This window comes from Phascolarctos cinereus, unplaced genomic scaffold (assembly GCF_003287225.1).
Source record: "Phascolarctos cinereus isolate Bilbo 61053 unplaced genomic scaffold, phaCin_HiC Scaffold_4;HRSCAF=312, whole genome shotgun sequence".
NCBI lineage: Eukaryota > Metazoa > Chordata > Mammalia > Diprotodontia > Phascolarctidae > Phascolarctos > Phascolarctos cinereus.
Genome location: NW_027555847.1, coordinates 414248985 through 414264720, shown reverse-complemented (window position 1 = coordinate 414264720; position 15736 = coordinate 414248985). Strand labels below are relative to the sequence as shown.

Genomic DNA, 15736 nt, shown 5'->3' with positions numbered 1-15736 from the left:
TAGGAAAGTAAACAATCCAAAATAGATTAAACTTGTGCAATCATGTAAAACATTTCCATATTAATCATATTGTACAAGAAGACTTGAATAAAAAAAGAATGAAAGAAAGTGAAAAATAGTACTCTTCAGGCAGTATTCAGAAAGTATCAGTTCTTTCTTGGAGGCAGATAGCAAACTTCATGAGTCCTTTGGGATTGTCTTGGATCATTGTATTGCTGAGAATAGCTAAGTCATTCACAGTTCTTCAGTATTCGATATTTCTATTATTGTGTACAATATTCTCCTGATTCTGTTCACTTCACTTTGCATCAGTTCATGTAGGTCTTTCCAGGTTTTTCTGAAATCATCCTTCTTGTCATTTCTTATAGCACAATAATATTCCATTACAATCATATACAGCAATTCGTTTAACCATTCCTCAGTTAATGGGCATCTCAATTTCCAATTCTTGACCACCACAAAAAGAGCTGCTATAAATATTTTTTAATTAATTAATTTTTTTTTTGGATAGATAATGGGGTTAAGTGACTTGCCCAGGGTCACACAGCTAGTAAGTGTTATGTGTCTGAGGCCAGATTTGAACCCAGGTCATCGTGAATCCAAGGCTGGTGCTCTATCCACTGTGCCACCTAGCTGCCCCGTACAAATAAATACGTAAACAAACAAACAAATAAATAAACAAATAAATAAATAAACATATTTTTTGTACAAATAGATTCCTTTTTTAATGTCTTTGAGATGCACATATATTCTTGTTGGTCTTTGTTAGAAACAATCTGTCTCTGGCAAAGAATTGATCATTTTAGTATTTTATCTTACAATTGGGATCATATTCTGATAGCATCTTTTTGCTAGCTGCTAATTTTCCACATATTTGCTTTTCTTCTGATATTATCTTGACTTGGGTCATAGAATCATGGATTTAGAGCTGAAAGAAACCTTAAAGATCACCTAGTTCAGCTCTACCATTTTGCAGATATGGAAATTGAGACCCACAGAGAGGAAGTAACTTTCTTAAGATAAACCATGTAGAAGTAGAAAAGCAGAGATTCAGACTCAGTCCTCTGACTTCAAATCCTGTGCTCTGGATTAGATAAGATATAATCCATGGCTGAGAACCAAAGCTCTGGCTTTTATAGATCAGGTTCAATCTTGGGATTTTCTTAATAATCATATTCTTTGGCTTCTACCCCACCTGGGGAATTTTGTCATCTAAATTGATAGCCTAAATCTGTAAAAAAAAAAAAAAGAAAAAGTGCCTTCAGCTCCTCTGTAAGTACTGAAGTCAACAGTGCATTAAATACAAGACAAGCTTTATTTAATTCAACAGAAAACATAAATAACAGGACTGCATGTGAGCCCCCAAATAGTACAAATCTTCCCTTTTTGATTAACTTGACCAAACGTTACCTGGGGTTTGGTCTTTCAGCATTCTTACTGGGACTGTACAATGGGAAAGTGCTCAGATCACTAGATTTTTAACCATTTTCCTTTCATAGAGCCATACCTTCCCAGGGATCTATACATTCACTTTAAGATTTATAGTTTTACTTTGGCTGGTGACACTTCTGCTCTACCTTAGTGATAAAATTGCTCCCACCTCCTTAAATTTTCTGTCTAGCACATCATAATTCCCAGACATTCTTTCCATTCTTGCTGTATCATTCTTCCTAACAGAAATCACCAGAAATAGATGGTGATTATCAGGTACAATAAATCTTACTGTACTTACTAATTAGGCGTGTTTGAGGGCCTGTATAATTCTCACTAGGAAATTATTGACTACCATTGGGCATCTCTTCTTCCTGAGTGAGTAATGCATTTACATACACATTTTGGACCCTGTGTTTGTTCCTTACTATTTTGTGGCAACTGGGATGCTTCTGCTTTTTCAGATTGATATCCTCCTTCCATGTCCTTATACTTATTATAACCTCCAGCACTCTGGAGGTGCTTTTGTGCCCACATTTTTGACTTTTTAATATTTTTACCCTGATTTAGATTTCCCATTTCCTCTTCAGAGTCTTTTTCTTCACCATTCCATTCTTAGATCATATCTTTCCTGCTCTCTCTGAATGCTTCATATTTTTCTATTTATTAAAGGATAGAGAAGCATTCTTTTCTCCTTTTATTCTCCCAGACAGAGAGTCTAATGTGAATTCAGTGACAGATTAAGAATTTCTGGGAATTTTAGGAACCACGACTTTGGAGGCCTTGCCTCGTATTTTTTTAACTATATGGAAAGAAATTTCCCAAACTTTGGAATATATACTGAAAACAAGGAAAAATCAATATGACAGCATTTTATAACAGAAAAATTGTCTGTTTTTGTTTTAAAATATGAGGTAAGTCACAAACATTCTTGTTTTTATTTTTAGAATATATCTTTCCAAACTTTCTCCGGACATCTTGGAGCAAACATTGGTCATTTTCCCTTCTAATTTCATGATCAATCCATCTTCACTTTTGCTTACTTGTTTCTTTGATGATATTTTTTGTTAGAAAATTAAATTTAGAAAATAAAGCAGTTTAATTGTATGAAACTAGTAAAGTATAACTCCTTCTGTTTAATTTACTGCTTTGTTGTTCCATTTACCATTTTTGTGACTTCCCTGACACAAACCCTTCCCTGGTCACCTTTACTTTATATATATGTATGTGTGTGTGTGTGTGTGTGTGTGTGTGTGTGTGTGTGTGTGTGTGTGTGTATATATATATATATATATGTATGTATGTTTTTAAAATTTTTTTTTTTTTAGTGAGGCAATTGGGGTTAAGTGGCTTGCCCAGGATCACACAGCTAGTACATGTCAAGTGTTTGGCTTGAGGCCTCATTTGAACTCAGGTCCTCCTGACTTCAGGGCCAGTGCTCTATCCACTGTGCCACCTAGCTGCCCCTACTTTATATGTTTTGTTACTCCCCGTTATAATGTAAGCTTCTTGAGGGCAGGGGCTGCTTCTTGCTTTTATGTTTGTATTACCAGCACTTAGCACAGTGCTTGGAACATAATAAGTATTTTTAATACATGCTATCTATTCATTCTCTCATCCATCCATTCATTCTTACAGAGAATTTTGATTATGTCTTTTTATGTTTTGATTGTATCTTTATACAGCATCACCCCAACTCACCCAATGCCTTGAACACAGTATGTGGTTAATAAATGTTTGTTTCATTGAAAAGAAACTATAATAAAATCAAAGAAAAGGAGTTTGAGAAAAATTGACAAATCATTAAGTAAAATGGTAAAATATTAATAAAATGTGATTTTCCATAAAACAAAAAGTCAATAGCCATATATTAGCTATAATGTAACAAAATAGAGTGGCTGAAAAGTAAAAAATAGCATATGAAGTAATTGCATCATTAGTTTATAATAGGCCTATTATGTAAAGCTGTAACATTTTGACCCAATTTATTTTTCAATAAATGATAGTTGGTGCATATGCAAAATCCTTGTAAAGCAAAGATTTCAATGCATATGAGGTGCTATGTATATTTGCTAAGTAAATTTCAAACAGGTGAAAGTTTTTTTAAAAATGCAACAAACATTTCTTGCTTGTGTTTAGAATTGCTTGTAAGATCTATTTAATTGTTAGTAGTTTCTGTGTGAGTACCAAAATCTGCAGGCTTTTAAGCAAGAATCAGGATCAAAGCTCTTAGACACTCTTAAAATGGATAAGTCAGAGTGTAAACAACAATTTAAAGGACTTGAGCAAGTAGCTGACCAAGAGCCATTAGGAAAAAAATAATTATGCTGATTCTAAGTCAGAAAGTGGTAAAGCATACCAGTAACTTCCAACAGAACTAGGACTCAGCAGTGACTTTGGGCTACAGAGTGGCAAGGCAACTTTCACTTTTCCTAGGATTTTGTATGTTTCAGCTAAAAATACTCACATTGAACTGTTATGCTCATTTTGAAATTACCACATTATGAACTTCTGTGTCTCTGGCACTATGGGGTGTGTCTATGTGAACTCTGCAGGTTGGTTGCAACATTTAAGCAAGAATTTGCAATCTGCACCTCAAGGATCTTTAGGATGAAATAACCCTATTCGATTATCTGGCTCTGTTTTCATCAACCATCCTTACATTGCTTCAGCAGGATGATCATCTCTCTATAGATAACTCATTTTCCTTAAATGTTCTCATATTCTAAAGCAATCAAGAGATACACAATAATGATAATAACAAGAACTAACATTTACAAAGTGTTTTAAGGTTTGGACAGCATTACATACACACACATATGTGTATATGCACATATATGTAATATGATCTTCAAAACAACCCTGTGAAGGAAGCACTATTATGTCCATTTTACAGATGAAGAAATGGAGGCTGAAAGAGGTTATCTCTGAATACATAGCAACTAAATGTCTGAGGTAGGATTTGAACTCAGGTATTCCTGACTTAGGCCACTTTATAAGCTTTGATATTTTCTTATTAATTACTAAAATTGTAACAACTGTCTTGGTTAGGTCTGAGTCCCCATTTCAATTTATTAAATATTATTTTATCAAGTAAAGAAACCTTTTTTCCTATAAGAAGCTTTTACTCTTTTCTCCCACTCTGTCTCTATCTCTGGTCTGTCTCCATCTGCCTCTCTCTCTCTCTCTCTCTCTCTCTCTCTCTGTGTATAAAATGTAAATTCCTAACTCCTAGGCTTAGATGAATTTATAGTTTAACCAATAAAAAAAGACATAAATGATTACTAACAATAAGTATATTGTGAGAAAGATCATAGCCAAAGCCTACTTTAACTATTGCTACAACTGCTAACTTCTCAATTCTAGAAACAATCCCACCATTCAGTTCTCTCTGGATACCAATTAAAGTCTTTTCTCAGGAATTCTCTTCATTGTTTCTTCAAAGATAAGGATTAAATCTAATTGTTTCAGGAAATAAATTTTCTTAGCTCCTTTTTCTGTCTTCTTTTCAGCCATCAATAATAATAATCTCTACAGAATGCCAGTTAAACTCTCAATCCCCTCACCAACTAATATAATAATAATTACATGGTGACTAGATGGTTCTATTGTCTCTTAGAGATACAGTAATGGTAGCTATAATCTTTGTGGGAGGGTCTATTAAATCTAGCATTGCATATACACAACTTTTTGTCTCTAGAAAAGAGACAAACATTGTGCAATTCTTGCTGGTTATTGAAAATATTCCATTCAGTTTTTGTACTTCTTGAATGTCAAATTATTGGTTCTGTGTGACTCTCTATAACTGCTTCTGTTCTGTTTTTTCCCCCTATTTACTAGAATATCTTGTCTAAGATACCACCATGGACATTGCTGGTAGGAGCTCAAGCACCTAAGATTTTTAGCCTCCTAGCCTTTGTAGACTTCCTATTTTATTATTATTATTAAGATATACTAATTAATAATTGATGAGAATCTTAAGAACATTTTAATTGCCCTATTATAATTAGCAGCGAGTTGACTGTTGGCTGATATATTGACCCATGGCTGACGTATTTTAAGTAATCATTTATGTCTTCACCAGTGGCTGCCTGAATGTCTATTTGGAGAAAATTCAAACTTCCTCAGTCTGTCTCCAGCTTGCTTTTTTTTTAGGCAATTGGGGTTAAGTGACTTGCCCAGGGTCACATAGCTAGTAAGTGTCAAGTGTTTGGTCTGAGGTCGGATTTGAACTCAGGTCCTCCTGACTTCAGGGACGGTGCTCTATCCACTGCGCCACGTAGCTGCCCCAGCTTGCTTTTCTTTTTAAAAAAGCTTTTATTTTCAATTCATAAAATTTTAATTTTCTTTCCCTCCCACCCCTTGAAATTGGAAAAAAAAACTTTTGTAACAAATACGAATAGTCAAGCTAAAAAAATGTCCTCATTGGCCACATACAAAAATGCACGTTTCATTCTTCATCTTGAGTCTATCACTTTTCTATCAGGAAATGGCTAGCATGCTTCATTATTGGTGCTCTGGAATAATGATTGGTCCCTGCATTTATCAGAGTTCTCAGTCTTCAAAGTTGTTTTTCTTATGACTTGTTGCTATTGCATAACTCATTCTTTCTACTTTTGCTTACTTTACTTTATATCATTTCATATCAGTCTTAACTAGGTTTCTCTGAAATAGTCCCTTTTATAATTTATTATGGTGCAATATATTCCATTTATATAACCTAATTTGTTAATCTCTTCTTCTATTAATTAGCACCTCCTTTATTCACAATTCTTTGTCACAAAAAAGTTATGAATATTTTTGTACATATTAGTAATTTCCCTCTTTCTTTGATCTCTTTGTGAATATAGGCCTTTTAGTTGTACCACTGCAGACTTTAGTGACTTTTTGGGCATAGTTCCAAATTGCTTTCCAGAATGGATAGACCAATTCACTGATCTGACAACAGTGCATTAATGTGCCTGTTTACCCATATTACTATCACATTTGTCCTCCCCCTCCCCCCAAACTTAGTTACTCTTGTGGGCATGAGAAAGAGCCTGAGTTGCTTTAGTCTGCTATTCTCTCATTGTTAGTGATCTGTAGCATGTTTCCATATGGTTGATGATAATTTAGATTTTTCCTTTGAAAACTGATTATTTATAACCTTTGACCATTTATCAATTGGAAAACAGTTCTTCTTCTTGTAAATTTGAATTAGTTCTTTATATAGCTTGGAAATGAGACCTTTATCAGAGAAACACTATGATTTTTTTCTCAGTTAACTGTTTCCTTTCTAAAATCTTAGGTACATTGATTTTGTTTGTACAAAAACATTTAAACTTTATGTAACCGAACTTTTAGTTTTATCTGCCATGATCCTCTCTATTCCCTGTTTGGTCATGAACTCTTCCCCAATCCATAACAACTTGCTTTTGCAGCCTTAGTTTATATTGTTCCCCTTTCCATATTGCCATTCTCTGGACCTGCCCTTCACAAAGCTGATGACTTCATTTTTACCCTAATCCTATCCTTTCACACACTGTCACCTCTACATATTTACTCATTTTGTTTCTATACCTTACCACACTGATCCTTATTTCTTCCCATGAAAATATTACCTATCCTTAAAGGTCTAAAATGTCCCCACATTCATTTGAATATCACCTAATTACTTCAGATAAAAATAATTTATCCCTTTTGGGATTTTACATAACTCTGTGTATATCTCCTCTGCAATTAATATATTTTATTTTGTATCACAGTTATTTCTGTACCTGCATGTCTGACCTTTCCTTTTAACTTGCAGACTCTTTGAGGATAAATAGTCTTATGTTGTTCATTTTTTTTTTTGCACATAATGAACCCTTAAACATTTGTTGAATTGAATTGAATATTCAAGATATCTCTGAGGCTACTGGGCTTTCTAGCCATCCAAATAGAATAGGTGGGCCATTTTCAGTGGCAAAATCTAGGGATGTTGTGGCCTGCACTGAATGGCAGGTAGGGGCCAAAGGATGGCTTTGAATTTCTTGAATGGAACTCTGTTGAGTGAATGCATATTAGGATCCTAGGATGAGAACTGGAAAGTGGCTTAGAAGTCATTTGGTCCTATTCTTTTGTTTTACAGATGAGAAAAGTGAGACTCAGAGGGGTTAAGTGACTGGTAATTTTGGAGACAGCAGTTTCAGTTGACTGATGAGGTCTGAAGCCAGACTGCAAGGAGTTTAGAAGAGAGAGAGAGGAAGAGTGGAAGAGGAGACCCTGATAATAGATGTCTCTTTAAAGAAGTTTAGCCACATAAGACAGAGGAAATATAGGATGGCTGCTAGCAGAGATGGTCAGAAAATAGGATGATAGCTAGGAGGCATGGTCAGATCACATAAGATTTTTTTTCTTAAGTATAAGGAAGACATGGTTGTGTTTGTAGGCAGCAGGAAAGCAGCCAGTAGATAGGGAAAGATTAAAGATTAGTGAAAGAGTGGGGATAATAGAGCTGTAAATCTACTGGAGAAGATGGGATAGAATGGGAGGAATTCATATTTCATCCTGGAAGTGATAGAGAGCCTCTGAAACTCACTGAGCAGGGGAGTAGGAGTGACATGGTCAGACATAAGTTTTAGAAGACATAATACATGTTAAATTTTCTTAACAGTATAAAATATGTTATTCAATAAGTCAGCAAATTCTGTTATTTTACTTTCTTCCAGTTAATTTGCATGCCATTATAATGTGAATGAACATAAAATACTAAGAAATCAATCCACACTAAAAATACTAGTTTGTAAAGACACTTCTCAGAAAACTAGAGCTTCTACCAAAATCTACCAAAAGCAGGGATACACTCATCTAAACTGTACCCAATATAAAATAAACTATGGTCTCATTGTGGCCTTTCCATTCATATAATGATAGAAACTATCGAGCACTGATATAAAACTTTGAAATAGGAGATTTGGATGTTAAGGAATCCATAAGCATTTTCTTCACATTATTCAGGGAAGAGATGTTCTGATGTTAGAACATTAGTTATTTAGACAGAAACATTCTTAAAATGAAGAAAGGCAATTTGTGAGACTTGATTATAATCCCCTTTAAAAACTTCCAATATGTTTGCTCTGAGTCTAATAAATTCAGGCCATTTGGTGAGAGCTCTGTCCTCTCTCTTCCTCCTCATCTCACATCACCCAGATGACTTCTGCCACTATCTCCTTCACCTCTGTCTCGCATGAATACCTGGCCCTTCTCCTTGCCAAGGCAAATTCCTCTACATTCATAAGTGATCTTATTCTATTCTGCCTCCTCCAATAGATTGCCCTCTTTACCATCTCTGTGTTCTCACATATCTTCAATCTGTAGTAGATCCCTATTCTCTCCAGAATCAAATATAAAATCCTGTATTTGGCATTCACAGCCCTTCATAATCTGCCTCATTATTACCTTACCAGTCTTATACCTTATTCCTCTTTGTTTCCTCCATCCCCATGCACTCTGCAAACCAATGACGTTGGCCTCCTTGCTATTCCTCACACAAGATACCCTCTCTTCAGTTTCGGAACTTTTTCAAAGGCTTTTCTCTCCTGCCTGGAAGTCTGTCCCCCCCTCATCTTTATCTCTTGGCATCTGTCCCTGACTTTCTTCAAGCTAAGAAGGCTTTCTCCTTAATGCTAGTTCCCTCTGTTTATCATCGCCAAGCTATTTTGTATATATCTTATTGTACACATTTATTTCATGTTGTCTCCCCTCTTAGACTGTGAGCTCTGAAAGGGGACTGACTTTCTTTGCTTTTCTGTGTATTGCCGGTGCTTAGTATAATGTTTGGCACAAAGCAGCTGCTAAATAAATGCTTGTTGACTGTTTGACTGCATCTGTGGCTCATTGAACAACCTTCTGACTGTAACTGGTTTTCTGAGTGTCCCTAACTAACCAGGATTACATATTTTGTAAAAACAACTGACCTTCGTGAGTCTAATACGTTTGTTTCTTGTTATGAATGAAAAAAAAAACCTTTGGAAATCTAGTTTATAAATTATGAGTTAAAAAAAACCTGGTTTATAAATCACTTTCTCGTGAGTTTGCTTAGCATGACCTATGCCCTAGTACTTGACCATCTTCCCTGATCCTCTTACCTACTGAGTTCCTGAACCTGCAAACCTGAGGCTCAGAAAGATCCTGTTTTCAACAAGGTCACAAATCTAGAGCTGGTTGCAACTTAGGAACCATCTAGTCTAAACCCCTGGTTTTCAGATGAGAAGATTGGATCTCACATAGCTTATGTGAGTTGCACAGGATTAGCAAATATCAGAGGTCAGTTTTGAACCTGTCTTTCTGACTCCAAGCCTAGCATTCTCCTATACAATGAACAGGCCCTGTGAGGCTTTCTCTGAAGTTCCTGATCTCCTTCACTGCATCAGGAATAGTTCATGCGACAAACTCATCACAACATGTCTCTAACGATTTTATACTGATATTGTCACTGTAAGAATGACCAAGTTATTGAGCAGAACTGAATTGCTATGCCTTAGTTTATTTGGATTTGCAACTGTGTGAGCACAAGTAATTTATGGACATAATTTTCCATTTGCATGTGAAATGAGCTTCTTGTTCTTTTTGGCTATTAAATGGTCCCTTTGGGTCACAATTAGCCTATCTGACAATTAGTCACAATTTGTCACAATGCTGGCAGTTAATTGTGCACGCCAAGTTGCCTAGACAAAATCAGCCCTAATTTCTCAATTTGAAAAATTTGTTTGGAGTTTTAGCTTTCCTGCTTTCTATTTTGATGTTGTATAAAATTTTTCATTGGTGAAATAAATCACTCAAGCATCTCTATTGGCTTGGAACCTACTGCGGGGAAGTTAATAGAATTAAATGGACATCAGAAAAAGCTGTGTTGCAACTGAACTGTTAAAAGTGGCTTGGTTGGTTTATATAAATGAATATGAGATTAGCCTTGCACAACAATAGAGCATATAAACAGTATTACCTTAACAACAAACACAGAAGCAGTTGAACACAGGAGTTAACCAATGACAGAAATTCGGAAAGGGAGATTACTTTGAGGTCTTAGAGGTTGACTTTTAGTTGTTAATTAATTTATGTTGTAAACAATATGTGCAGATTAGTTCTGACTTCAAGACATGGGAGCTGGATTTAAAACTAGCACATCCTTGGGAAGACTCCTCATTTGAAAAAATTGCTGTGTGATGAACAGGCTAAATCTCCTGGGTGTTACAAGACTATTGAGGGAAAATTAACTTGACGGGCCAATCTACAAGACATATAGATTTCTGCAATGTTTAGGACTGGTAGGAGACAACTATGGAAACAAAGTGTCACCCGAGTTTTAATGGTAAGGAACTATGTTATTTGTAGGCTTGCTTGTGTGCTAAAGATGATCATCAGTCATACCTTGGGAAAAATCCCTATGTCAAAGAGCCAAAGCTGCTCATTCACACATAGCTGAGAAATTGATTTTGTGCTGATTTGTGTATTATCTCAGTTGGATAGCATGAAACATGAGGTACATTTCTCATATAAAAAAAGGGAATAATGTGATTAGACTTTTCTTTGTTTTACATATGTCTGACTAGGTCAGAACTGTTTGGAGAAGTTATACATCTATTGGGAAGATATATGTTTCAGGCAAAGCATGTTGGTTACTTTTTTTGGGAGTAAGCCATTTTGGAAGCTACATTAAATATTCAAATTATTATGGATCTATTAATTAAATTGAAGAACTTTGAAAATTTGTTATTATTTATTTCAATCTATGAAACAAAATATAGAGTAAATTTTAAAAAGTCCTTTGTTACAAAGTCTCCAAGGAATTCAGATTACAAGTAACTCAAAGGGCAATGGAAAAGAGGAGGGTGAATGAAAGCACGCCATGGGAATCTATCATCAGCAAAGAATGTGTGAGAGAAGTATTGTAGGATGTTATCAGAGAAAATCTGAAAGGAAAAAGAAGTGGTTCAGTCATATAAGGAAAGCTGTGGCCAGCCAGCCAGCATACTCACCTGATTTCTATGCAAAGTCAAGAGATTTAGAGAAAAAGGTTTGTGAATTTGTCTTTTTTTAACCCCATTTTAATGATGCTATTCAAATATTATTGATTTCCTTTTTAATTCTATGTATTTTATTTTATGCATTTACAAACATTATCTTATTTGATCCTCACAATAACCCTGTGAGACAGATGCTATTATTATCCCAATTTGTTAGTTGAGAAAACTGAGGCAAATAGTGATTAAATTATTTATGAAAGGTCACACTGGTTGTAAGTATCTGAAGTCAGATTTGAACTCAGGTCTTATTGATTCCAGGCTCAGTCTGCACCATCCATCTGCCTAATAGGTTCATGACACAAAAAAGGTTAAAAACTTTTGTTGTAGGAAAAGGTACCTGGTGTTTTGAGTTGATCTTCTTTGCGGAATTTATGGGAATACATGGGGAAAAAAGCCACAAAGGATAAGAAGGCATGGATGGATTGGCAGGATTGCTCACATTGATGATATCACAAATTCATCAAAGCATGAAAATATTACTTCAAGACCCCTGAAGAAGGGGCAGCTAGGTGGTGCAATGGATACAGCACTGGTCCTGGAGTCAGGAGGACCTGAGTTCAAATCTGGCCTCAGATACTTGACACTTGCTAGCTGTGTGACCCTGGGCAAGTCACTTAACCCCATTGCCTAGCCCAAAAAAAGATGCCTAGAGAACATTTTGTAAATTTCTACTATTTTTCTAAAATTTAATTCTAAAAATAAGTGGTATACCAATTTGCTAAATTGTAGCTTAGTGATCTGACACTGTAACAAAAAAGATTTTTCCAATGTGCCTAGCTTTTGGAAAATGTGAGTCTACTTTTTTATATCACTGGTCTGGCTCATTTTATTTCTTTAATGCTGATGTTATATAATGAAATTACTAAAAATGTAGTCATTAGCTTCATCATTGGGATACATACATAGAAGTATCTTAAGTAACCAAAAAACGTAGTTTAAAAAAATCTCTCTTCCCCATACAACCAAAATATCAACTCTTTGACATTTATTAAAATAATCTCTTTGATTAAAATGATTTGTTCCAGTCTGTTCACATTCCTTAACTTCCTTCCCAAAAGTTGGTGGTGGAGATCAGCTTCCCTTTTCTCTTTCTCTTAGATATGAGTGCTTTGTGTCAGGTAATGAGCTTTAAGTCTCCAGCACTGTGAATTAAAATACTTTCCCCCAAATTTGGTACAGCAATTATAATTTTTTTGTTGAAAGTAAATCATGAAGACAGTCATGTCTCTTCGAGGATTAATTTGTCTGCACAATACGCCAAAGTAAGTTTTTGAATTAGAGGAATTTGAAGGGTTACTGCCTAATTGTTGCCGACCTATTTACTTTGGCCTTTGTTCATGCTAGATGTATTTGCTATTGCTATGGAAAAAATGTTAGGGGAGAGCAGTGATGTGCTAGGTTCCTCTAAAGTATCTTTTCAATTCCAAAAGGATATCATATTCATTAATCTCTAGTAAAAGAGACATGACAATTTGAGAATCAGCTTGAAACATTGAAAGCATTGAAGGTCAAAACAGCTTCCTGGGAGAATTGTAAAGGTTAAAAGTTCTTAGTTTTACTTAGGGTAGGGTGGTAAAATGGGTCCTCAATAGTCCTCCTGTGAATATTTGAGATGCTTGTAATTAGAATCAAGTGGCTAGAAATCAATCAATAAACATTTATTAAGTGCCTATTATGTGGTAGGCACTGGGGATAAAAAAGACAAAAACAAAATAATTATTGCTTTCAAGAATCTTAATTATATCAAGGGAAATATTACATAAATATAAACAAATGGGGGGAGTTGCATCCCTTGGAGTGTATGATGTATTGACTTAGCCACTTCTAGGGAAATATGCAGTCTTCTCCTGAAGAACTTGTAAATTTTGGGATGATGTAGAGAAGCTTGGTGTTCCTCTGGTTTTCCATTCCATAACAGCTGGAGTGGAGATGGGGGGAAGAAGCTGAATCAAAGCAATGTCAAATAGAATTGGCTGCTAAGCCAAAATATGTGGCCCACTTAGTGGACCTTTGAAAGGGAGTGGCATTGCCTTTCCCTCTCTTTTTCCTTTGACTCTTCCATATGGCAGTAGTTCTCCCTCACTAGAATTTTGGTGAAGGTATAGCAAAGGGTTCATGTCCTTTCTTCTACCTCAAGAACATGTGTGAATTATTAATTAACTTTTGGAATTATGAAGTGGGTTGGGCAAACCCAGTTTTTTGGGTGCTCTCCAGGAAAGACCATGATGGAAGTGGAGAATAATGTGTCAATTACATTTTAATAAGGCACAGAAGGTACAGGAGAGAATAAGCATAGAAAATACAGACATGCAGTGAAAAAGGAGGTAGTATACGGAGGCAGGGACAGGAATGGGGTGGTGGGGTAAGGCAAGCAATGTGGAAAAGGGAATGAGGAGGGGGAAAGTCACACAGAATAATTCATCTAACCATAGATTAGAGTTGGAAGCTTTCAGCAGCATGGCTCTAGGTGGAGAGAGAAGAGTTTTTGGGAGGCAGGAGATTACTTATCTTGGGATATGGTTCCAATAATGGGATGAAAGTGTTGTAACACATTATATGAATCCATAAAACTTTTGAAAAAAAGATTGTATCACATCTAAACTACCAGTGAAATAAAATGTGCCTGCTTTTTCAAATCTTTATCCCCACCAAGGAATTTTATTGTTTCTGGCTATCTTTGTCTATCTAATAATTGGCATCTTAGAGTTGTTTTTTTTTTATTTGCATGTCTTTATTAAGGAGTTTGAACATTTTCTCTTGTAGTTATTAGTAATTTTTATCTCTTTGGAATATTTATCCATTTGGGAATAGATTGATTGAAAATGCATTTATTAAGAACTTATTATGTGCTAATCTTATCATCCAATAGTGGAATATAATGCATATATTTTCCCTAGAAAGGGATATTTTGGTTAGGAAAGTTACAGGAATAGTGAGTGGAGCCATACATGTCAATACTTTCTAGAATAAATTTGCTCTCTGGTAGCAACTGATTTGATTATGGTTCTAGAATGAGAAGACAGGGAGGGTTGTTTTTTTTTTAATTTTGGTTTTAGTTTTCAACATTCATTACTATAAGATTTTGATTTCAAAATTTTCTCCTCTTCCTTCTGCTCCCTCCTCCCCAATATGGCATGCGATCTGATATAGGCTATACATGTACAATCATATAAACATATTTCCACATTAGTCATGTTGTAAAAGAGAATTAGAATCAAAGGGAAAAATCATGAGAATGAAGAAATGAAAGAGAGAGAGAGAGAGAGAGAGAGAGAGAGAGAGAGAGAGAGAGAGAGAGAGAGAGATAGTATGCTTTGATCTGCATCCAGACTCCCTAGTTCTTTTTCTGGATGTGGATAGCATTTTCCATCATGAGTCTTTGGAATTGTTTTAGATCCTTGTATTGCTGAGAAGAGTTAAGTCTACCAAAGTTAGTCATCGCTATTGTTGCTATTACTGTGTACAGTGTTCTTCTGGCTCTGCTCACTTCACTCAGCATCAGTTCATGTAAGTCTTTCCAGGTTTTTCTGAAGTCTACCTGCTCATCATTTCTTATGGAACAATAGTATTCCATTAAATTAATATACCACAACATGTTCAGTCATTCCCCAATTGATGGCCATCCCCTCATTTTCCAATTCTTTGCCACCACAAAAAGAGTTGCTATAAATATTTTTGAACATATGGGTCTTTCCCCCTTTTTATGATCACTTTGGGATACAGATCTAGTAGTATTATTGTTGGATCGAAGGGTATGCACAGTTCTATAGCTCTTTGGTATAGTGACAAGGAAGGTTGTTCGAAGCACTCTCCAATCAAGACAACATGGTCCCAAGCTTGAGAGTTCTGGAACTGAATGGATTGAGTATTCTCTGTCTTTGGTCTGGGTGTCAAGGCAACTGGTAGTAGATATAGATCTTGCTCATAAATCTCTAACCATTCATTATAGTTTTTAGACATAAAATTTTATCATTAATGTTTTACAAAGATATTCACCAATTCTATTTCTCTTTTTTTAGATGCATTTCTTTTGTTGTAAAAGGTCTTTGTATTTACATACTCAAATTCATTTTTTATCTCAAATAATTTTTTTGTTGACTAGCTACAACATTTTTACCTTTCTACAATTTTGATAGCTCCAGTACTGCATAATTATCTATTTTCTAATTATTAAACTATATTTAGATCAATTATCCATTTAGGATGTATTTTTATAAAACATTAGACACTGATTTATTCTTAAAACTTTACTGAATAAG

At 35.2% G+C, this 15736-nt stretch overlaps 1 protein-coding gene across 3 annotated transcripts in view; it reads left to right on the top strand.

The window, feature by feature from the left end:
- The window catches only part of DNAH5 (dynein axonemal heavy chain 5), a 383566-nt gene that overhangs the window by 47385 nt on the left and 320445 nt on the right, over positions 1-15736 (top strand). For 2 of the 3 annotated variants that reach the window (XM_021008644.2, XM_021008641.2), the window contains exon 1: positions 10437-10762. The exons of the other annotated variant lie outside the window; for it this stretch is intronic. In XM_021008644.2, coding sequence (XP_020864303.1) covers positions 10706-10762 — 57 coding nt within the window. In that variant the 5' untranslated portion in view covers positions 10437-10705. Of the gene's footprint in view, positions 1-10436; positions 10763-15736 lie in introns of those variants that run through there. 3 annotated transcript variants of the gene reach the window in all.